At 36.9% G+C, this 23,154-nt stretch overlaps 1 protein-coding gene across 5 annotated transcripts in view; it reads left to right on the plus strand.

The window, feature by feature from the left end:
- Window positions 1–23,154, plus strand: part of ggnbp2 (gametogenetin binding protein 2) — a 36,051-nt gene that overhangs the window by 12,212 nt on the left and 685 nt on the right. For 2 of the 5 annotated variants that reach the window (XM_005165016.5, XM_073950376.1), the window contains exons 7-14: window positions 8,929–9,138; window positions 9,471–9,645; window positions 11,626–11,808; window positions 12,582–12,729; window positions 13,178–13,303; window positions 18,447–18,601; window positions 20,158–20,385; window positions 23,076–23,154. The exon at window positions 23,076–23,154 is cut by the window's right edge and continues 685 nt beyond it. In XM_005165016.5, coding sequence (XP_005165073.1) covers window positions 8,929–9,138; window positions 9,471–9,645; window positions 11,626–11,808; window positions 12,582–12,729; window positions 13,178–13,303; window positions 18,447–18,601; window positions 20,158–20,385; window positions 23,076–23,154 — 1,304 coding nt within the window. Of the gene's footprint in view, window positions 1–8,928; window positions 9,139–9,470; window positions 9,646–11,625; window positions 11,809–12,581; window positions 12,730–13,177; window positions 13,304–18,446; window positions 18,823–20,035; window positions 20,386–23,075 lie in introns of all 5 variants that reach the window. The other 3 variants (NM_001079961.2, XM_073950375.1, XR_012405886.1) reach the window with 2 other exon arrangements.

The raw sequence follows: 23,154 nt of genomic DNA on the forward strand, positions 1-23,154 counted from the left end.
CGGAAGTTACATTTCAAAAATAACTCCCGATAGGCGAAATCCATAAAGTAGTCCGTTTTATTTTTTTATGTTTGAGGCCGTAAAGCCCCTCACTACACATTTTATACACTTTTCTCAGACAGGCATTCACATTTTTCCTATGCATTTCAGGTTTGCAGAAGTGTAGACAGTGCCCTCTTGTGGATTTGTCACCTGAAATGTGCAACAAAACGTACCGTATTTAACACATTTCAGGTTTGCAGAAGTGTAGACAGTACTCTTAGTGGATTTCTCATCTGAAACCATAGACTGTAAAATATATGGACGTAGTATCCATGACGTCACCCATAGGTTTCTGAAGAGCGCAAAAGAAGCCACAAGTAGGCGTGGCCAACCGTCGCCATTTTGTTCGCGCGTCATTGCGCTCACGGTAGGATACCAAACAAGGGCAAAGAGGCGGAGAGTGGGCGGAGCTACAGAGATGTGCTGTCATTTAGCTTGGACCTGGTTCAGACACACTTTACTTTGGGAGAAATGCTTAATACTTTATCACCTGCGACTCGTTTGTGTTCTGACCACATGTGCTTGGTTGTACACTACATCAACATAGTGTTTAGTCTTTGTAAAAACACTGCTGTAATACATTGAGCCACTAAACATTGTTCTTATGATGTTTTCCTATAGGAGGAAAACGCAAATTACTTCCAAACACTTCAGATATAGTCTGTTAGTTAATGTAAGACTATTGATGAAATCCAGCATAACACTGTATGACAACGCTTCAGATGACTGATCTACAGTCCACATCTAATTAATCTGACAGATTCTGCAGTGCATTACAGCTCTAAATATAAAATATAGCTGCAAGCAGCAATTAACGGGGGTCAAGCAGTTTAGCAGGGTAAGGTCCTATAGCAGTTATGACGCCTGTAAGTAGTTTATTCGACAATGAAATATACGATCAGAGGGTTAGAGTTTATAGATTGAGCTAACAAATGTTTGATTAAACACTCCAGAGAAGCAACTTCAGTTTTTACATATTGAAAAATTTTTAATGAACATTTCGAGTGACCGCTTTTATGTCAAAGTGACCAGTATAAGCAGCCCTATGATATAATGTGTAGATCGAGTCATGGCACCTTAGACAAAGACACGACATGTCAAATTTTAAGTTAATCAGATAAATGGTTACTCAGATACAGTGATTTTACAATGTATAGCGCCATCATGTGGCCATTGTCTACGAGTTTTATGCTATGACCTTAGACTGACCTCTTGCATATGTGTAACAAGTTTGGTGAAGATATTTTAATTCCTTCATGAGTTATGGCTATTTTAGCTCTTAATAAAAATGACAAAAGAGCAGTGAATAAGCTATTAGTGATCTCCTACTGCCATCTAGTGGCCACAGTGTAATTTATTTATGTGATTACAGCCATTTAGGTGTGCATAAACATATCCCTTCTATGACTGAGCATGTTCTAACTATATAAAATGAAAAATTTGTATTTTATTAAAATAATTAAAAATCTACAGAGTAAAAAGTGTGACAAGCTTTGACTAAATTTGATCTTAAATGCATTAACTGTGTTCATGCCATGTCAGTTTGGGATTTAGAATGCATTACATAACATTACATTACATTCTTTGCTACAGAGCAGTAAAATAAACAATAAGTGGTCTGTTACTGCCATCTAGAAGCCACAGTTGTGATTTTCTTTACAAATGTTTTAAAACAATGTGTTTAATCATAGAACCAGTTTTACCTATTAGAATTATTATGAAGAGGTTAACTGGGACCAAATTAGATGTTTAATGCATAACAGTGTTTACATCAGGTCAAAATATGATTCAGAATGATCCTAAATGCAATTTCCCTGACTTTAAACTCAAAAAATGTAAAACAACAAAGGTATGCAAATGTTATGAACAATAAATAAGTGGTCTTGTTGTGACATCTAGTGGTTAGAAATTGTAGGTGACAGTTAAAAGTCTGTGTTATAGTGGCTAAAATGATAGAATATTGAAAATGTGTTTGAGACCTTTAAACATCCAAGATGGACAAAAAAAAATAACTTTTAAATCATTTCAGTGATAAGTGTGTAAATGAAGCACATTTACTTCATTTTTAAGCCATTTTAGCATGTTTTTAGAACCATTTCCACTATTATAGCGCCACCTATTGCCCAATCTCTACAAGATTTTGCATGTTTATTCACATTGATATGCCACATCTGCTCACCAATTTCTGTGATGTTTTGGGTTTTCCTTATTGGTTTACAGGCATGTAGGTTTGTGTAGACACGCCCCTTTTGTTAATGAGCCTGTTACAGCTATCTAAAATGGAAAGTTCAACTTTTTTTTGATAATTATTGATCTACTCAGTCCAGAGATTCATACAACACTGGTTTCGTTGCGATTGAGTTAAAAACCAGGGACTAGTTCGCAAAAGTAGGTTTTGTTTATATTGATGGTTTTTTAATGAACGGTTTGAGTAACAGCAGTGGTTTTAGTGTCAAACTGTTCAGTATGAGCAGACCTATCATATGATATGTAGATTAAGTGTTTTTTGTGAAATAGTGTGTAAATGAAGCAAATTTACTTTATTTTTAAGCGATTTAGCAATATTTAAAGACTATTTTTGCTATTATAGCGCCACCTATGGTTTGATCGTCACTAAATTTTGCATGTTTCTTCACATTGATATGTCACATGTGCTCACCAATTTCTGTGATGTTTTGAGTATTCCTTATTGGTTTACAGGCATGTAGGTTCATGTGGACACGCCTCTTTTGTAAATTAGCCTGTTACAGCTAGCCAAAGAGAAAAGTTCAACTTTTTTTTGATAATTATTTATCTACACAGTCCAGAGATTCCAACAACACTGGTTTTGTCGCGATTGAGTGAAAAACCAGGGACTAGTTCGCAAAAGTAGGTTTTTCCTATATTGAGGAATATTTACCGAACGGTGTAAGTGACAGCAGTGGTTTGAGTGTCAAACTGTTCGGTATGAGCAGGCCTATCATATGATATGTAGATTAAGTGTTTTTTGTGAAATAGTATGTAAATGAAGCAAATTTACTTTATTTTTAAGCGATTTAGCAATATTTAAAGACTATTTTTGCTATTATAGCGCCACCTATGGTTTGATCGTCACTAAATTTTGCAAGTTTTATCTCGTTGATATGCCACATGTGTTCACCAATTTCTGTGATGTTGTGAGTTTTCCTTATTGGTTTACAGGCATGTAGATTTGTGTGGACACGCCCCTTTTGTAAATTAGCCTGTTACAGCTAGCCAAAGTGAAAAGTTCAACTTTTTTTTGATAATTATTGATCTACACAGTCCAGAGATTCCAACAACACTGGTTTCGTCGCGATTGAGTGAAAAACCAGGGACTAGTTCGCAAAAGTAGGTTTTTCCTATATTGAGGAATATTTAACGAACGGTGTAAGTGACAGCTGTGGTTTGAGTGTCAAACTGTTCGGTATGAGCAGGCCTATCATATGATATGTATTTTGTGTGGTTGCGCAAAAGGTTGTGTAATACACAACCCATTACGCACTAAAAATATGTAATATCGCCCCCTAGTGGCCGATTTCTTTCAAAATTCTTACAGATCTCTAGGACCATGAGTTGAACATGCCCAGCGAGTTTCGTTCCGATCACTCATCGTTAACCCTGTTAAATGGCTGCTCAATTTTAATTGGCCAATGGCGGCCATGTTTTTTGAGATATGCCAATGTCCTTATAGTATGTTATGACAACTTGGTCAAAGACACTGCATGCCAAATTTCAAGCTGATTGGACTAATGGCTGTAATGTTAGAGTACTTTTTATGTTATTTAAACTTTATAGCGCCACCATGTGGCCAAAGTCCACGGGTTTTGCACTGTCACATCAAATTAAGCTTACACATATGTGTACCAAGTTTGGTGATGATATCTCATTCCTTTCAAAAGTTATAGCTACAATTAGCAATTAGCTTCAATTAGCATCGAACATTGTTGTGTACTGTTTCGTGCGAGAATAAAAATGTCAACTTTTTTTTGATAATTATTGATATTCAGTGTCCAGAGAACATTTCAGAGCTGGTTTGGTTCAGATTGGGCAAAAAACCTAGGACTAGTTCGCAAAAGTAGGTTTCGGACAAATCGCGATGTAGCGGGAAAACGGTCCACCGTAGAGAAAATCTGGGTCACTCCACTTTTGTTGGTGCTGACCCAAGGATTCCAAATATGTAATTTTTTTGAGTCTACGACAAACGGTGTACAAATGGCGGCCAAAATAATGGGTTTTGGCGCAATAGCGCCACCTATGGGCTGATTTGGCTGATCTTCGGTGAGAATGTAGTGTACCGGAGTACTACCATCTGGCCAAGTTTCAGCTCTCTCGGACGTACGGTTTGGCCTGGGCAATAGTGACTTCGGCAGAATAATAATAATAAATATAGCCGCAAGCGGCGATTAACGGGGTTCGAGCATTTGGCAACCTAATAGCCATTTAGGCAATTTAGATGTAGGACAACCCAACATTTAAGGCTGACCCAAAAGAAATCCATGATGTAATGTAATAAATGGAAAAAAATATAAAGCCTACATGAATGAAGTGGTAACCTGGGACTAAATCAGCTTTTAAATGCAATAACAGAGTTTATGCCATGTCAAGATGTGATTCAGAATGATCTTTAATGGAAATTTAGTGACTTTAAACCAACATTATGAGGTGTTGAGCTGTCATCTAGTGGTTTATATTAGTAATGCATGTTTATATCCTTTGTGGAAGCATATGAACACACTCTGCTCTTTAGATAAATATATCAAGCTCATTTATGCACAAAAGTTCAATTGTTTTTCATAATTACTGATTTAGACAGTGCAGACATTTGTACAACACTGATTTTGTTCAATTTGAGCAAAAAAGCAGGGACGAGTTCATAAAAGTATTGTTTGAAATAATGGTGAATAATAAATGGATGGTCTGAGTTACAGCAGTGGATTTCATGCCAAAGTGATCAGAATGTGCAGGCCTGTCATATAATATCTCAGATCAAGTATATTTGTGAAAAGCTGTCTACAATAAACACATATTATACAAATTATGGTCAAATAGCAATGGAAATCAGTGTTTTTGAGACCTTTTCTACTGTTATAGCGCCACCTATTGACCTATCTTCACAAAATTTTGCATGCTTGTTAAGAATCACATCTCAGATGTGCATACCTGATTTCACGAAGTTTTCAGTTTTCCTTATGCATTTACATGCATTTAGGTCAATATAAGACACACCCCTTTTGTAAATGAGCCATTTATAGCTCCCAAAAGAGGAAAGTTCAACTCATTTCAATAACTATTGATCTGCTCAGTTCAGAGATTCATACAACACTGGTTTCGTGGTGATTGAGCGAAAAACCAGGGACTAGTTCGCAAAAGTAGGTTTTTCATATATTAATTAATATTTAATGAACAGATTGAGTGACATCAGTGGTTTTAGTGTCAGACTGTTCGGTATGAGCAGCCCTATCATATGATATGTATCTTGTGTGGCTGTGCAAAACTTTGTGTAATAACCAATCAATTACAACCTCAAAAAACACAAAATCGCCCCCTAGTGGCGGATTTCTTTTAAAATTCTTACAGACCTCTAGGACCATGAGTCAAACATGCCCACCGAGTTTCGTTTTGATCACTCATCGTTAACCTAGTTTAATGGCTGTTTAATTTTAATTGGCTAATGGCGGCCATTTTTTTTGAGATATGCCAATGTCCTTATAGTATGTCATGACACGTTAGACAAAGACACTGCATGCCAAATTTCAAGCTGATTGGACTAATGGTTGTGAGGTTAGAGTCATTTTTAAGTTTTTTAGGCTTTATAGCGCCACCTTGAGGCCAAAGTTTGTGGGTTTTGCACTGTGACCTCAAATTGACCTTATACATGTGTGTACCAACTTTGATGAAGATATCTCAATCCGTTCAAAAGTTACAGCTACAATTAGCTTTTAGCTTACATTAGCATGTTACGTTCTTGTGTACGGTTTCGCGTGAAATCAACATTTCAACTTTCTTTCAATAACTTTTGCTATTCAGTGTCCAGAGAACATTTCTACACTGGTTTGGCTCAGATTGGGTGAAAACCCTAGGACTAGTTCGCAAAAGTAGGTGTCGGACAAATCGCGATGTAGCGGAAAAACGGTGCGTCGTAGAGAAAATCTGAGTGACTCCACTTTTGTTCGTGCTGACGCAAGGATTCCAAATATGTAAAGTTTTTGAGCCTACGACAAACGGTTTAGAAATGGCGGCCAAATTACTAAATTTTTTTTGTTTTTAGCGCTGTAGCGCCACCTATGGCCCGATTTTGACGAGCCTTTGGATCTGAGTAGCGGTGAGGAGTACTACCATCTGACCAAGTTTGAAGCCAATAGGCCTTACGGTTTGGCCTGGGCAATAGTGATTATGGCAGAAGTAAAATAATAATAATAATAATAATTATAATAATAATAATAATAATAATAATAAAAATTCTTACAAAAACAATAGGGTTTCAGCGCTTCGCGCTCGAACCCCTAAAAATCCTTACAAATACAATAGGGTTTCAGCGCTTCGCGCTTGACCCCCTAATGATAAATGATCTTAAATAAAACAAATACATGTATAGAGATGGTATATAAGTATATAACTTTACTCACATGGGAAACGGAGGCCACGTGAATGGTTTGTGAGCACAATTAAGTGCACACAGCATCCCATAACATCTGATAATTGTAGAAAATAATCCCAAAAGGCAACTGACTGTAAAGCCACATAAATCAAAACAGAAACTATGATGAATATGCCGAAATCAGTGGCTAATCTGCAGGATTCAGCTGAGGTGACGTGACGGCGACAGCAAGACCTAGCTGTCAATCAAGTGGCCATGCCCTTAATTATGCAAACTTAATAAAACCTAATATAAAGGAAACGGATGAGTTATAAAAAAAATTCACCCCCTCACAGTTATCATGAAGGGTAATATTAGCTTTATGAACCAAAATCGTTCTTTGTACCAGGCTCTAAACACATTTTTTTCTGCTGTTAAGTTGGCCATTCTAACAGTGGGCTCAATTGAAATCTCTATTATGGAGCCAGGACTAGCGGATTTTAGATGAATTGCAGTTTCAGTTACTTCCGTATTGGCCTCCCGAGGGAAAGCGCCGCTTGTCTGAAACATACAAATAGCCTGTATACTCTGTCTACATTATGACTTTATGGTTTTATTAATATTTAGCAATAATTTGAAAATCCTTTACTCCCCAAGATAAGGCTACATGTTTTTGTGGAGGAACATTATTGAATCCACAGTAGACAGCTTTAGCCCAGTCCTGCACTCACTGAGCAGCACTAAACACCCTTTCATTGCTGCTGCTACTGGCCAATTGCGCTATATAAATGCACATTACGTTACATCTCAAATTTTATTTTTCTATCTGATTTTCATTTCTTGCTTTGTCTTCGAATATTTATTTATTTGAGTTTTTGCATTATCAATTTAAAGCAGGACATTACCCTTCCCCTACCACAACCACGACAATGAAAGACAAAAAGGATATAAGTTCACACAGTTGACAGTGAGGGAGCAAGGTTTCCCCTATTTGTTCAGTTCATATGTTAACATTTTACATTAGAGGCTTGGCTACATCCAAAGAAATAGAAAATGTACAAAAGAGGTACATCTTAATAAAAAACTACAACAAAAACGCTCATGTAATCTCGAGTCACAAAACCTTCCAGATATGTCAGGGATGTATGCCAGTGAGGGAAGACATTCTCATATTTGTTTAGTCCATATGTTATTATTTGACATGAAGGGCTTGGTTACATCCAAAGAAAATAATAAATAAATGTATAAATCACATCTATACATACACTTATATTAACAAATAAAACTAAATATTAGAGCTGCACGATTCTGCCTAAAATGAGAATCCTGACTTTTTTTTTTGCTTAAAATAAAGATCACGATTTTCTCATGATTCTATATATGTAAAATAAAGGTATGGTAAAAACAAACATATGGCACAACATCGATAATAATATTATGTGTAGGTCTACTGGTTTCTACAAATAATTCTATTCTACTTCTAATAATTCTGATGTTGAATTATTATGTTTGAGATATTTGCTTGCAATCTGTCATATTAGACAATTTAATTCACTGGTAAAATCAGACATTTGCCATTATCAGATTATATTCAACAATATATAAGCTAGAGTAGTTATATTGACACTGTAAACATTTATTTTCATGCACAACTGTGGGTTCACTATAAAAGAAAACACATATCAAATGCTTGTCGTAATCATAACTCTAAAATGCGATATGATCATTTAAATGAAGTGCACACTTTTGGTTTTATTTTGACTGCTAAGTGCTTGTTCATACTTCGCGCGCGGCTCCCAAACGATCACTCTGTGTCACAAACTGAATATTATTTACAATTTTATTACCTGTTACTTGCAACATATGCAGGTTCTGTTCACTAAAGTAGACGCGTGCGTCTATCATTAAGAAGAGCCCTCTCTGTGATAACAGCTCACGGTCAGCAGCTCACGTCACGTGTGATTTCCCGATCGCGAAAACATCATTATATGACGACAAAAATGACATTTGTAGGTGAATTATAGCTCATAAATACAGTATGTGACTCATTCAACATCATTTGGAGGTGTCAATGTCACTGAGCAATGTGTGTGAAACAATGAAAAGACTTGTGCAGCCGCCTTTTCTTCTCTCCTGAACTTGAAAATATGATTGGCAGAATTGTAGAAATGCTGGATTAAGATCGTCTTGGGGGTTGAATCGAGATCGCGATCTTTTAACGATTAATTGTGCAGCTCTACTAAATATGGAAAAAAAAAGATATAATATGCATAACATTATATAATATAACATTTTCTTGTCATTCTCAGGTTTTGTACTGACTGTAAGAACAAGGTTTTGAGAGCGTATAACATCCTTGTGGGGGATCTGGACAGCAGTAAGGAGAAGGGCTACTGTGCGGCTTTGTATGAAGGTTTACGCTGCTGCCCTCACGAGCGCCACATCCACGTCTGCTGCGAGACGGACTTCATCGCTCACTTACTGGGCCGAGCAGAGCCAGAGTTTGCAGGGGGTTACGAGTGAGTGGTTCAGTGCATGAGGAGCTTATTTGACTTTATATTTAATGCGTGCAACGATATTTAAAATATGCCAGGGTTCCCACGCTTCTTGAAACTACTCAGACATAACTTATTTTATTATTAATCAAAGACGAAAGTAATTAGTTATTAGAAATTAGCTATGAAATTCATTCTGTTTAAAAATGTGTTAAACATTGTGTAAAACATCACTTGGGAAATATTTGAAAAATAATACTAAGTTCACAAGTTATAGTCATTAAATAAACTAAATTCAGTAGTAATTGAGGGTTTAGCTGTATACTTTCACTAAATGTGTTTTGGATTGTTTTCAGGCGTCGGGAGAAACATGCAAAAACCATCGATATCGCGCAGGAGGAAGTGTTGACTTGTTTGGGAATTCACCTGTACGAGCGGCTGCACAGGATCTGGCAGAAACTGAGAGCAGAGGAGCAGACATGGCAGATGCTCTTCTATCTGGGCATTGATGCACTGCGCAAAAGCTTTGAGGTAATGCTCTCGTCTCACATTTGTCCTGTGCGTTATTCCTAAGTGTTATTTCCATGAATGATATATATAGTCTTATATCCAGACGTTAAACTCTCGAGAAGTGCTTTGAAATGTGCATTATTGCGTTTGTCGAAATCTCAATTCAAACACGAAGAGAGGGTGGGACTTGGAGTAGCTCAGCCTCTTTTAAAATACAGCCAAGAGCATCGTTTGATCACAGCTCTGCCAGTGAGAGTGGTTGAGCTCAAGCTCATCAAATAAGAAGGGGGCGGGGCATGTCAGATACTAGAAAACATTTGATTGGTCAGATTTGGTGAGAGACTAATATATGAGGTGAGGTCAACAAAACTGTTGATAGATTTAGGTGGACGTGACATAAGCTAAATAAATACCTATCATACTTACAGACTGAAATTAACATCTAAAAAACTTTATTTTAATTTTCACTGGACCTTTAAATAAAAAAAAACATTATGGCCTCTTATGTTAAAAAGTACTTGGAAAGACAATTGAAGCTTTCTAAAACGTGAAATATGTTTATGTTGCTGCTTTGACACAATCTACATTTTAAAATGAGCTATGGAAAAAATGAATGAGATGTACTTTTATTTATGGTGGAAAACAAGATTTCTTTTGTATATTTAAATTGTAAAGCTGGAAAGTATATCAGAAATTTTAACAGTATACAAGGGTCAAAGACATATTGTTGAGTCTGTCTTGAAGTAAATTTACAGGGGGATTTTATACATATTACATACACAAAGCTCATTAATGCCAGTGAAGTGCCTACAACTAATACTGACAAAGTGCATTTTATTATCATAAAATGGGTGGATTAATGTCACTTAGAAAATATAAATATTTATGTAAACATTAGGCATGTTTATTATGAGCTGTAATTATTTATAATATAACAATGTGACTTTGCTAAATTCATTCATTAATTTTCCTTCGGCTTAGTCCCTTATTTATCAGGGGTCGCCACAGCGGAATGAACCACCAACTATTCCAGCATATGTTTTACACTGTGGATGCCCTTCCAGCCACAACCTAGTACTGGGAAACACCCATACACACACACACACACACTCGTACGATACAGGCGATTTAGTTTATTCAATTCCCCTATAGCGCATGTGTTTGGACTCTGGGGTAAACTGGAGCACCTGGAGGAAACCTACACAAACACGGAGAGAACATGCAAACTCCACGCAGAAATGCCAAGAATGAACAAGCATGAACCAGTGACCTTTTTGCTGTGAGGCGATTGTGCTAACCACTGAGCCACAGACTTTGCTATATTGTATTTTATACTAAAATTGATTGAAAACTTATTGACAAATGGGTAAAACATAGTGGTTTGAAGGACAGTGGAAATAAAAAAAAAAATTATAATATTTACAGTTTTATTATATTTATTGTGTTCAAGTTCAATTTATTTGTATAGCATGTTTCTACCTGCCACAAGGCTGCACAACGTGCTTTACAGAGAGAAAATAAACACATGATATGAGCATAAAAACAGTAGAAAACGGCAATAGGTACATTATAGGAAATAGGAGAGCAAATAGGAGAGCATATCAATAAAAGAGCAAAATTATATGTTTTTGTGAGTATTGTGAGGCCAAATTTAGATTTTTGCATAGTGTTTTCTTTTCAGTGTGAATGGTTAGTTTTCTCATTGGTATTGGAAAAACAATTTTTACATTGATGTTTTAATGAGTGTCTTCTGTTAATATTGGTTATAAATCTTTAACAATCATAATTCTTGGCTCATAAATATAAAATAATGATAATAATAATAATTAAGAAATGTGAGGAAGTAAAACAAAAAAAATTCAATGCTTTCATTGTTTTGATGCTTTAATCAAAAAGAGACATAAAGAGACTGTGAATGAGTTTCATTCGGGGTTTGTGCTTTGGGAAAGTGCCATACATTATCATGCTGACTGTAAAGGTCATGTGTTGAATGTGATGCAGATGGCGGTGGAGAAAGTTCAGGGCATCAGTCGACTGGAGCAGCTCTGTGAGGAACTCTCAGAAGAGGAGCGAGCCAAGGAGCTCAAACAGGAGAAAAAGAGGCAGAAACGCAAGAACAGACGTAAAAACAAGTGTGGCTTTGAACAAGAGGTGGAAGAGGAGAAAGATAAAAGTCTTGATGAGGTAATGACTTTTAATGCACCTGTTTTCCTGTTTTCTGTCTTCTCTAATGGCACTATTACTAATGGTCTTTTGCTGCTGTAGCCCATCCACTTCAAGGTTGGATGTGTTGTGTGTTCAGAGATGCTCTTCTGCAGACCTCGGTTGTAGCGAGTGCTTATTTGAGTTACTGTTGCCTTTCTATGAGCTGGAACCAGTCTGGCCATTCTCCTCTGACCTCTGGCATCAACAAGGCATTTGCGCCCACAGAACTGCCGCTCACTGGATATTTCCTCTTTGTCAGACCATTCTCTGTAAACCCTAGAGATGGTTGTGCATGAAAATCCCAGTAGATCAGCAGTTTCTGAAATACTCACACGAGCCCGTCTGGCACCAACAACCATGCCACGTTCAAAGTCACTTAAATCCCCTTTCTTCCCCATTCTGATGCTCGCTTTGAACTGCAGCAGATCGTCTTGACCATGTCTACATGCCGAAATGAGTTGCTGCCATGTGATTGGCTGATTAGAAATTTGCATTAACAACAGTTGAACAGGTGTACCTAATAAAGTGGCATAAACTAAAATCACAGTCCAGCATGCTTCATAATAAATTCCATACTTAAACATTACATTTTTTTATATTAAAACTAAAATAATGAATAGCCTCTGGAGCAAAAGTGAATTCTATTAACATTACATATCTATTAGCATTTGAATGCTAAAAGATCTACAAGAGGACAGTATTTCAAAGTAAGATGCATGTGCAGTGAATCTAATAAGAATTGTGTTTGGCAGGGTTCATCAGAGTCTGTGGACAGCGGCTGTAAGTCATGTGGCAGTGGAGAAGAGTCTGCTGGCAGTGTGGAGGTCATCATCACCAGCCAGAGCTCCGCCTGCACCTGCCCCACCGCCTCCATTCTGCATTCTCCCAAAACTAAGAAAGGTAAATTGATGGTCTGTTCCCGGTTGCATAATAGTGCTTCAGAAATTTAACCAAAAGGTCTCTCTGAGTAAGGGATTTCATTAAAGGTCCCGTAAAGTGCTTTGCATTTTTTTATGCACCGATGTTTGACGTAATCTCAAACATGAAGAGAGGGCGGGGCATAAAGTAACTCCTCCCCCGTAGCTTTTTGTTTCATCACAGCTCTGCCAGCATATTACATACTAGAGAGCATTTTGATGTGATTTGATGAGACACTGAAGTACGAGGTGATGTAAATAAAAGGTTTTTGTTCTTGCAACCCAAGTTTAAATAAAGGTACCCTTAACCTTCAAACTGAGGGATTTCTTAGCTTAAGGACTTTTATGCAAAGGGCCCTGGTTTTCTATGTAGTGATGCAGATAAAGCGTAAAAGTATCTGATTAATGCGTTTGTGTCTGTTTCTCTCCAGCTCTGCTGCCTCATAGTAATGGCAGTGATTGTGGCTACTGTTCCAGTATGGAGGGCAGCGAGACAGGCTCCAGAGAGGGCTCAGATGTGGCCTGCACTGAGGGCATGTGTAGCCATGACGAGACAGGTATGAGAATCAATTTTTTATTTATTTATTTTCTGATTGACAGATATTTTAAAATGCACATTGTTTTTTTTACTTATACACTAACCCCTTTCACACAGTAATACTGGTAAATATTCTGAAAATTTCCAGGAACTACTTTACTGGTAATTTCAGCAGATTCTGATGGTTTTCTTTCCATTTTCACTCAACAATTTACAACAATGACAATATTAAAGGACAAAAATGTATATAACTACTTGTACCATGCTAAATAATGTGATTTTCAATATGTGATATGATATTTTATAAAATGTAACAACCAACATGCATTTTGTGTCTGGAAAATCATCACCATGCCTTCTGCGAGTTAACCCTTAAAGATGAAACAGCCGCCCACCCGCGGCTATAAATAAGTGTTGCTCTTAAATGTTTAATAACTTTTGATCCGCTGATCCGATCCGTACAATTCAAAGATTGACATAAAGAAGAGAGTCTCAGCTGCCTTCAATCAATGCATGCACAACAGCACAAATACATGACAAAACAGTGGCACAGCAAAGACGAAGTGCTGGTCTTGCTGTTTTCAAAGGACGCAAATGACGGTGCGGCTGTTTGTCTGGAACGCAAAAGCTCAGAAGCAGCAGGGTCAACACCATATGCTGGCACATAAAACCTAAGGATGGTCCATATTGAATGTAGTTTAGTTATGTAACTATTTATAGTAGCCTATAGTAAATATTTATATCTATTTTTTTACTGAGGATTTGCAACATGTTACGCATTATTTTTTTCTTATTTTTTATTTGTTCATTGTAAGTGGTTTTGTTTATGGTAACTGAAAATGTATTACTTTGAAAAAGTCAAACTTGCTTCAGTGTTCTGTTATTTTGTAACAATCTTTTCTGTTTAGTTCATTCCCAGAACTTTTGGGCAAATGGATTGTCGGTAAATAAATGCACTAGTTTTTTTTTTTCCACTGAACAACGCCTTAGAATAACATTGAAATAAATTGCTATAACTTGCACAGGGAAAGGTGGATGTAGACACAATTTAATTTGGAAGTATAAAACATCATAGCGTGTATTTCTAAAGAAAGAAAAAACAAACTTGATGAGGTTTTGTTTGTAATAACCAGAAAATTCCACTTTTTGTTTTAATTGAATTCCACACGTTTTTTTTTATTTTATTTTTTTTTAAATTCTGGAATATTTTCTGTCTATTCATATGTTTTTGGACCAAAAAATATTTTTGACTGGACCTTTAAATGATACAGATTGAAGCTTCAGGTTCTCCTGTTTAAGATAATATATGACACTTGAGGCTGACTGCTAAAATAAAAATAAAACTGCTTTAAAAAAAATAATAATATAGGCCCATTAGGTGCCCACAAAATACCTCTAGGTTTTTAAGGGTTAACAGGGTTAATCTATTTATAAATACTGTATCACCACCGCTTTTCTCTACTGATGTAGACCTGAAAAAGTCAAGAACAATCAGGAAAACAAAAACACTTTTGTTGCCACTTTGCTGCTTTCCACAAGTTGCTACTGTGCTTGTTTGCCGAGTTACTTAAGCATCCATATTAAAACTGTTATATATTTTTGGACAAGAAAACCAGAATGTCCATTTCTTCCAAACCATTGCAATATGTAATTCATGATATGCACATTTGTGATATTTTGATCATTGCAACAACCATGAAATACTGTGTTTTATTTAAAACTTTGCCCTAAAATGCTGTTCACACAGGCAGGGATATTCTGTAATTTTTCCGTAAAGGCACCATTCACACATCCATTTCAAAATAGCGGCAAATTCTGACATCATTAACCAGAAATGAGCTCTAAACGGCTGCGGTTCTATTTGTAAATATGAAAGCGGTCAAGCTGTTTGTTGATGGTTTCACTTTTATTTATTTTTTTAGCATTCATACAGCTGCTTTTGTCCAAGACAACCAAAATACCAACAAAAATAAAATGGTGTCGCTAGCATCCTAAAGCTGGATTTATACTTTCGCCTGGCGCTGCTTTGTACACCTCCGCTGACTGCGCGCGCACCTCGTGTAACGGATGAGACTTTTATACTCACCGCGTTTGGCATTGTGATATTTTTTTAAAACGACAGGGGGCGGTCAAAAAAGGTACCCTTAAACTCAGACAGACAAACAGAGAAGTAGAAAGTTTACGGAACTACGTCATATCTTTACTATCATTCAGTATTTTTAAGCTAATTATTTTTGTTTTTAGAAATTATTTTAATAATTATAAGGATTTTTATAACAATTCAAGATTTTTTCATTAAATTTGATGCATCACTTGCTTTTGTTCATATCTTGGACGGTTTTACCTATTAAAGTTTATTAAAATATTAATGACAACAGAACATGAGTTGCTCTACAAAAATATTTTTTATTATGGGAAGAATAAAAGCAAAATAAAAGAGCACACTTTCTTAAAAATACAGATTTTTTTTTTTTTTTTTTTAGATTTAACTCGCTCCACAATTCCCACATTACTGTCTGGTTAGTTTTTGTCCTCTTCTTATGCTAAAAATACAATAATAGTCCAACATGCCTGACCATTATCACCAATAAAGCCTAGAGAAACAGGCCATCAGTAAATTGTAAACCGATAGGTTCAAATATTTCCTTTCAGTTATCAAACAAATAATTTGTTAATTAATTATAGTTTTGTAACTAATAAATTGTTTATAAATTCACAATTGTGTATATATACATCAGTGTATAAATCTATGCATGGTGGAAAAACTTATTCTGTGATTGTGTAGCTGGCTCACTTTTGCCATGACCTCTTGTTTTTTTAAAACTCATCCTTCAGGTTTTTCCAAACCTTTTAACAAAAACTTTCTCCTTTCCCACGGCTGTTGCTATTTCTAGCCAAGAATTGATCATCTTGTTGTCTCTAAGATCAGGGATCATAAATATGTCTGTACAGTCATACTGTTTCAGACAAAATCTCTTCAAAGAGTTTCATATGCAACTCAAATCAAACACTTATCTCGAGTCTCAAAAAATGCTGTACGCACCGCCAGCCGAAACCATGTTGTGCGCACCCAAATCAAAAATCCGCGATGACGTCACATTCGCCGCGCGCACCCAAAGCAATTTAGCGGACGCGTCGAGTATAAATCAGGCTTAAGCCAAAACCGCTAACCGTAAATAATATTCAATTGATCTTTATTTCTATAACGTTTATACAATGTAGATTGTAGCTGTCAAAGCAGCTTAACATAGAAGTTCTAGTAAATTGAAATTGAAACTGTGTCAGCCCAGTTTTATAAATATGATTAAATTTACCAATATCGTTTACACATTTGACTTAATAACGAAGAGCCAACTCTGTGGATGGAAAAGTATTGGGAATAACTTGATGAAAAAAAGTAAGATAAATATAACACAAATATATAAATCTAAATGATAACAAATAAAGTGAACACTTAAACAGCAGCATGTAACTCCAGGTATTCTCTTTACTTTAAGCATTATATATTTGAGTGTGTGTGTGAGACCCTCTGTGAAACGAAAGACCAGTGATGTACTGACAACTAACTTAATTGTTTAATCGTTTTTTGGAAAAGACTTGGAGATGGTCAAATACGTATTTGATGTGCCACTTATCAATATGGAGTAATGCAGCCGTCACACGTCTGTCTGGAAATTTGTAAACATGATTTTTGTTCCCTGTTGAACTGATTCAGTCCTTTCAAGCAGCAGTGATAAGCCAGCCAATGGATCGTTTACAGGTTTCTCAGCTGCGGAAGTCGTCATAGTTGGGTAAAGTTTGAGGGCAGTGAATAGTAGAGGACAACAAATCATTTCTTCACAATCCTATGTGCTGAAATAATAAAAGAAAAACTCTGATGTTGTTGTCAAGACTTTTAGAAGAAGGAAAATAATAGTGTGAGACTGATAACTGCAGATAAAAGAGAGAATAAAGTCAGACTTACTGCCCTGTCCTCATACACTCTGCATTACAAACTAGAGATGCGCGGATGGCGGTTACAGCCGCGGCGGATCATCGGCGGATGACGTGACGAAAAATAATATTTTAATTAAATTCGGGCGGGTGGTGGGCGGTTGTACTGTTTTGTACACATAGCTGGCGCACCAACGAAAAAGCCTAGGACTGACTTCACAGAATGAGAGGAGGAATCGGATACACTAATTCTGGATGAAGTATAGAAGTATTCCTCTACAAACTTCCGTATAGACGGATCAGCAGAGGAAAATCTACTTTCCTTTTGGGAGAAACAAGGCAGTCATTCCCACGACTACAGCACCTTGCCAAGAGAATTCTATGCATTCCAGCAACAAGTGCTGCGAGCGAGCGCTCCTTCAGTGCAGCAGGGCGCATTAGAGGCCAGGCGCTCTCGTCTGAATGTTGAAATGATGTGTCAAAATGCGTTTTCTATTAGGCTACTATAATAAAAAAAAAATTGTACAGTACAGTGCGTTTCATTTAGGCTATTTATTTATTTATTTTTGTCCCTGTGCACCGATTGGAGACGGAGTTTACTGCTGATATTCTGAGAGCTTTATAGGGTGCTTCTCATTTCTTATTTGTGTATCCTCGTTTCCTTCCCTTGCTTTCTTTCCTCGTCTTTCCACCCCTATAGGATGCGAGGGAAGGACGCAAAAAAAAAAAAAAAATACTCAAGGACCGAGGAATCGAATCAAGTGAAAAGACACGTCCTCGTATTGTTTAGCGTCACTTCAAAGCGTCAATTAATGCTGGATTTGACTTGCACGTTTGGATTAACTGCATGTCATTAAAGTCATTCTCTATTTTCTAATAATCAATAAAGAAACATTCATTTAATAATAAAAAGGAATAAGCCATTCAAATAAAGAGCTCAGTCAGCAGATGGCGGGCGGGTGCGGTTTTAAAAATTGGTCAATGTTAGTGCGGATGGATGGCGGACGGATGATGAGTTTTGTGATGCGGTTGCGGATGAAATAATAGCCCATCCGCGCATCTCTATTACAAACACCTCGCTTAAGCAGTAAGATGCTGATGAGTGTTAAACGCATCATAACAGTCTTGTGAAAAGGGGCCAATATAATTATTACTGTTTTAAACCGAGGATTCCTTTGATTGATTGATTGATTGATGCTGATGATGATGATGCTAATGTCTGTCTCCAGGTGAATTCTCCTGCATTCACCGCTGCTCAGAGGAGAAGGAGGAGGACGCTGTGGACAGCTGTGTGGAGTGCTGGGCCAACTCTGAAGACAGCACAAAGGGCAAAAACAAAAAGAAGAAAAGAAAAAACAAGGGCACACTTTGCAGAAACGAGATCGTGAGTTGTTGTTTGTTTGTTTTTTTGTCCCATTTTTTTTGGATACAAAAATACATATTGACAATCGGTCATAAACTAAAATTCTAGTCTTTAGTGACGAGCCAGCACTGGCAATTTAAAAATGCTTTTCATCCAGTCAAAGTGACTAGTGTGTGCGGCTGTCTAACCTGCCACAACTGAAATCTTCACACATTTAATGGGTTGGCGGGTGTTAATGTCAAGCCCTGGGGCCTGTTTCAGAAAGGAGGTTAACTGAAAACTCAGAGTATTTTAACCCTGAAATGAGAGAAATTCTGGGTTTTGCGTTTCAAAATGGCAGGTTTGTTAAACTCGAGAAAGCAGGGTAAGTCAAGCCAGGTTTTATTCTCTAAACTCAGAGTTTCTGTCGGTCTCCTCCCCTTTTTTAAAGACGAAGCGGTATTTCTCGCCTTAGCCTTACGTTTCATTTTGGATACGTGCATAAAAACGATTGATAGAAACGTCATGATGCACATAACTTTTTAAAATATGCATAAAAAACGTGCATAACGTGCATAAATAGGATAAACTTTTATTGGATAGAAAATGTGCGCATAGACTACGATGGAAACACTTTTACTGAACAAATTACAGTATGTACATTAAAAAAAGATCATGATCATATGATATTTAAAATGTGTGTAAATGAACAAACCAGCAGTTTTGCACATACATTTATGTAATATATTTGGATGGAAACATAGCTATTGCCTACATTTTAGTCACACATAGAAGAACTGTAAGAGAATGGCTTATGCTTTTTTAATAAATAATTAAATTCAATTCACCTTCGACATGCACTGTAACTAGATTAATGGGATTATTATTCTTTCTAAAAATTATTTTTAGTACTGCTTACCTTCTAAATGTTATATTAACCTCTATCACTTGATCAATAAAAAAGGCAGGCACACAAGTGCACTGTTAAATCATTTAAAACTAATAAATGTATAAAATAAAGTTTAGAAAAAAAAATATAAACGTCACAAATTACATTAATTATTTTATTATACTTAGATATTTAAATACTTAAAAAGTGAAATTAGGCATTAACTTGAGCAGCTGTTTTCCCACGCTAACTGTCTCTTCTTCACTGATGGTTGCTTCTTTTCAAATATATACGCTCATATTTGCTATAACTTTGCATGAGAACATCAAGTTCAGCTGGAGAAAGAAATGGTGATCTCTTTTTTTAAGATGTTGCCATAGTCACTCGTAATGTCTGCGCTCCATTGATAATGCCTTTTTAAAGTCACGGTGTGCGCGCTTAACTCTGAGTTGGTCTACTCGAAGTTGATTGACCCAACTCAGATCAGCTGTTCTGAAACCGAAAACTCAGAGTTTAAACTTGAACTCTGAGTTGATTTACCGAGAGATTAAAAACTCAGAGTTGTTTGAACCTCCTTACTGAAACAGGCCCCTGATCCCTGATATACAGTATATTATACATTTTTAAAATCAAACTTAAAATGTGGTGTATGAATAATAACTCCAACCTCTTCAATCTGCTGAAGCTGTAATGTTGTCTTTATCAGCAGGGCTCTAAAGCAGAGGAAGGCTGTGTATCAGATGGCAGCAGGAGAGGATCAGGATCTGCCGTGAGTGAGTCTTCTTCTTCTCCTTCAACACATTCATGCAGAAGCAAACAAAGCCCATGCTCTAAAGTGTCCTGTGAGTCTTTATCCAGCTTCAGCCATCAGCATTTCCACAGTGAAGAGGCCTGTGCTCCGGCAGACAGCTGCGGCAAGAGCCTCATGGAGCTACTGGTGAGACGCTTTATTTATTATTATTATTATTTTTTAAATGATGCTACATATAATGAGAAGGAAAGCATTGCGTTTAGCAGATTGTATGATAATGAATTGCATCCTATCATATCTGGTGAGCATGGCTGTAAACTTGAAAATTGTCCAGAGCTTCGTTGAGACACATGATCACATTTGAATGAGCACATTTTTGAGTTTAAGTTACTTTTAAAAGGTAAAAAAAAATGTCTTTACGTTTAGTCAATATATAGTAATCAGCAATTGAAGTAGATCATCATCATCATCATCATCATCATCATTAATTAAAGTTAAAACTACTGAATATCACTAATTCTTTTCTTTTGGAAAATTATTTAAAATAAAAAAAACAAACATTTTTGATCAACTCTAAATGTTGACTACTGTGTGTATATGTGTATATACAGGGTGGGCCATTTATATGGATACACCCTAATAATATGTGAATGTGCAGCATCTGAAACTATGGATACTGGAAGCCTGTGCTGGCATTTCTCCTGCGGTGTTGCTATCAGTGTGTGAAGAGTGGGAGAAGAGGGTTGCATTGACAATCCAACACAATGAGCAGCACATTGAACACATTTCATAAGTGGTCAGAAACTTGTAAATAACTCATGAAAGAATAAAGTTACGTTAAAACCAAGCACGCCATTGTTTTTCTTGTAAAATTCCCAATAAGATTGATGTGTCAAATGACCCTCTTCCTATTGAAAAAACAAATGTTGGACCCAAGGTGGCCGACTTCAAAATGGCCACCATGGTCACCACCCATCTTAGAAAGTTTGCCCCCTCACATATACTAATGTGCCACAAACAGGACGTTAATATCACCAACCATTCCCATTTTATTAAGGTGTATCCATATAAATGGCCCACCCTGTACAGTGCATCTGGAACGTATTGATATCGCTTCACTTTTTCTAAAATTTTTTGTTTTATTATTTTAAAACAGATTAAATTAATTTATTACCTCAACGTTTTACAATGTGAAAAAAGAGTTTTTGAAATTGTTGCAATTTTTTTTTAAAATAAAAAACCTAAAAAAAAAATCAGATGTACATCAGTATTCACAGCCTTTGCTCAATGCTTTGTTGATGCACCTTTGGCAGCGATTACAGCCTCAAGTCTTTTTGAATATAATGCCACAAGCTTGGCACACCTGTCTTTGGAAACTTTTGCCCATTCCTCTTTGCAGTACCTCCTAAGCTCTATCAGGTTGGTGGTGAAGTGATGATGTACAGCCATTTTCAGATCTCTCCAGAGATGTTCAATAGGGTTTAGATCTGGGCTCTGGCTGGGCCACTCAAAGACATTAACTAAATTGTTTTGAAGCCACTCCATTGATATTTTGGCAATGTGTTTGGGTCATTGTCCGGCTGGAAGATGAACTGTCGCCCCAGTCTGAGGTCAAGAGCACTCTGAAGCAGGTTTTCATTCAGGATGTCTCTGTACATTGCTGCGTTCATCTTTCCCTCTATCCTGGCTAGTCTTCCAGTTCCTCCTGCTGAAAAACATCCCCATAGTATGATGGTGCCACCACTATGCTTCACTGTAGGGATGCTATTAGCCTGGTGATGAGCGCTGTCTGGTTTTCTCCAAAGGTAACGCCTGGCATTCACTCCAAGAGTTCGATTTGAGTCTTATCAGAGCAGAGAGTTTAGTTTCTTATGATCTGAGAGTCTTTCAGATGCCTTTTGGCTAATTCCAGAGGGGGAGATGCTTCCGTCTGGCCACTCTACCATACAGGCCTGATTGGTGGATTGCTGCACAGATGGTTGTCCTGCTGTAAGGTTCTCCCCTCTCAACAGAAGAACACTGGAGCTCAGACAAAGTGACCATCAGGTTATTGATCATCTCCCTGACTAAGACCCTTCTCCCTGATCACTCAGTTTAGATGGCCGGCCAGCTCTAGAAAGAGTCCTGGTGGGTCCAAACATCTTCCACTTATAGATGATGGAGGCCGCTGTGCTCATTAGAACTTTCAGAGCAGCAGAAATGTTTCTGTAAGCTTCCCCAGCCTTGTGCCTCGAGACAATCCTGTCCCAGAGGTCTACAGACAATTCCTTTGACTTCATGCTTGGTTTGTGCTTTGACATGCACTGTCAACCCTGGGAGCTTATATAGACAGGTGTATGCCTTTTCAAATCATGTCCAAATGAATTGAGCACAGGTAAACGCCAATGAAGCTGCTGAAACATCTCAAGAATGATCAGTGGAAACGGAATGTACCCGAGCTCAGTTTAGAGCTAAACACCAAAGGCTGTGAATATGGATGTACATCTGATTTTACAGCTTTTTTATTTGTAATAAATTAGCAAAAAATTTCAAAAACTTTTTTTTTTTTTTTTTTACATTGTCATTATGGGGGATTGTGTGTAGAATGTTGAGTAAATCAATCAATTTAATGGATTTCGAAATAAGGCTGTAACAGACAAATGTGGAAAAAGTGAAGCGCTATCAATACTTTCCGGATGCACTGTATACCGTCATTCAAAATCTTGCAAATGTTAAAACCTAAAGTGGCTATAAGCTCTTAAAATGTCTGGAAAGTCTTTAAAAAGGCCTTAAAATGTTTTGAATTTCCATCTCTGTATACACATTGCTGTTTTCCGTTTATTGATCACCACTGCTCGTTTCTTAAGTGTTGACTTCTCTTTAATTTCTTTGAACAGAATGAATCTGAAGTGACCTCAGATGACGAGACCTGCCTGACGCAGGACGAGATCCAGTCATTCGTAGAGAGCAACAAAT

Source organism: Danio rerio, chromosome 5 (genome assembly GCF_049306965.1).
Source record: "Danio rerio strain Tuebingen ecotype United States chromosome 5, GRCz12tu, whole genome shotgun sequence".
Taxonomy (NCBI): Eukaryota; Metazoa; Chordata; class Actinopteri; order Cypriniformes; family Danionidae; genus Danio; species Danio rerio.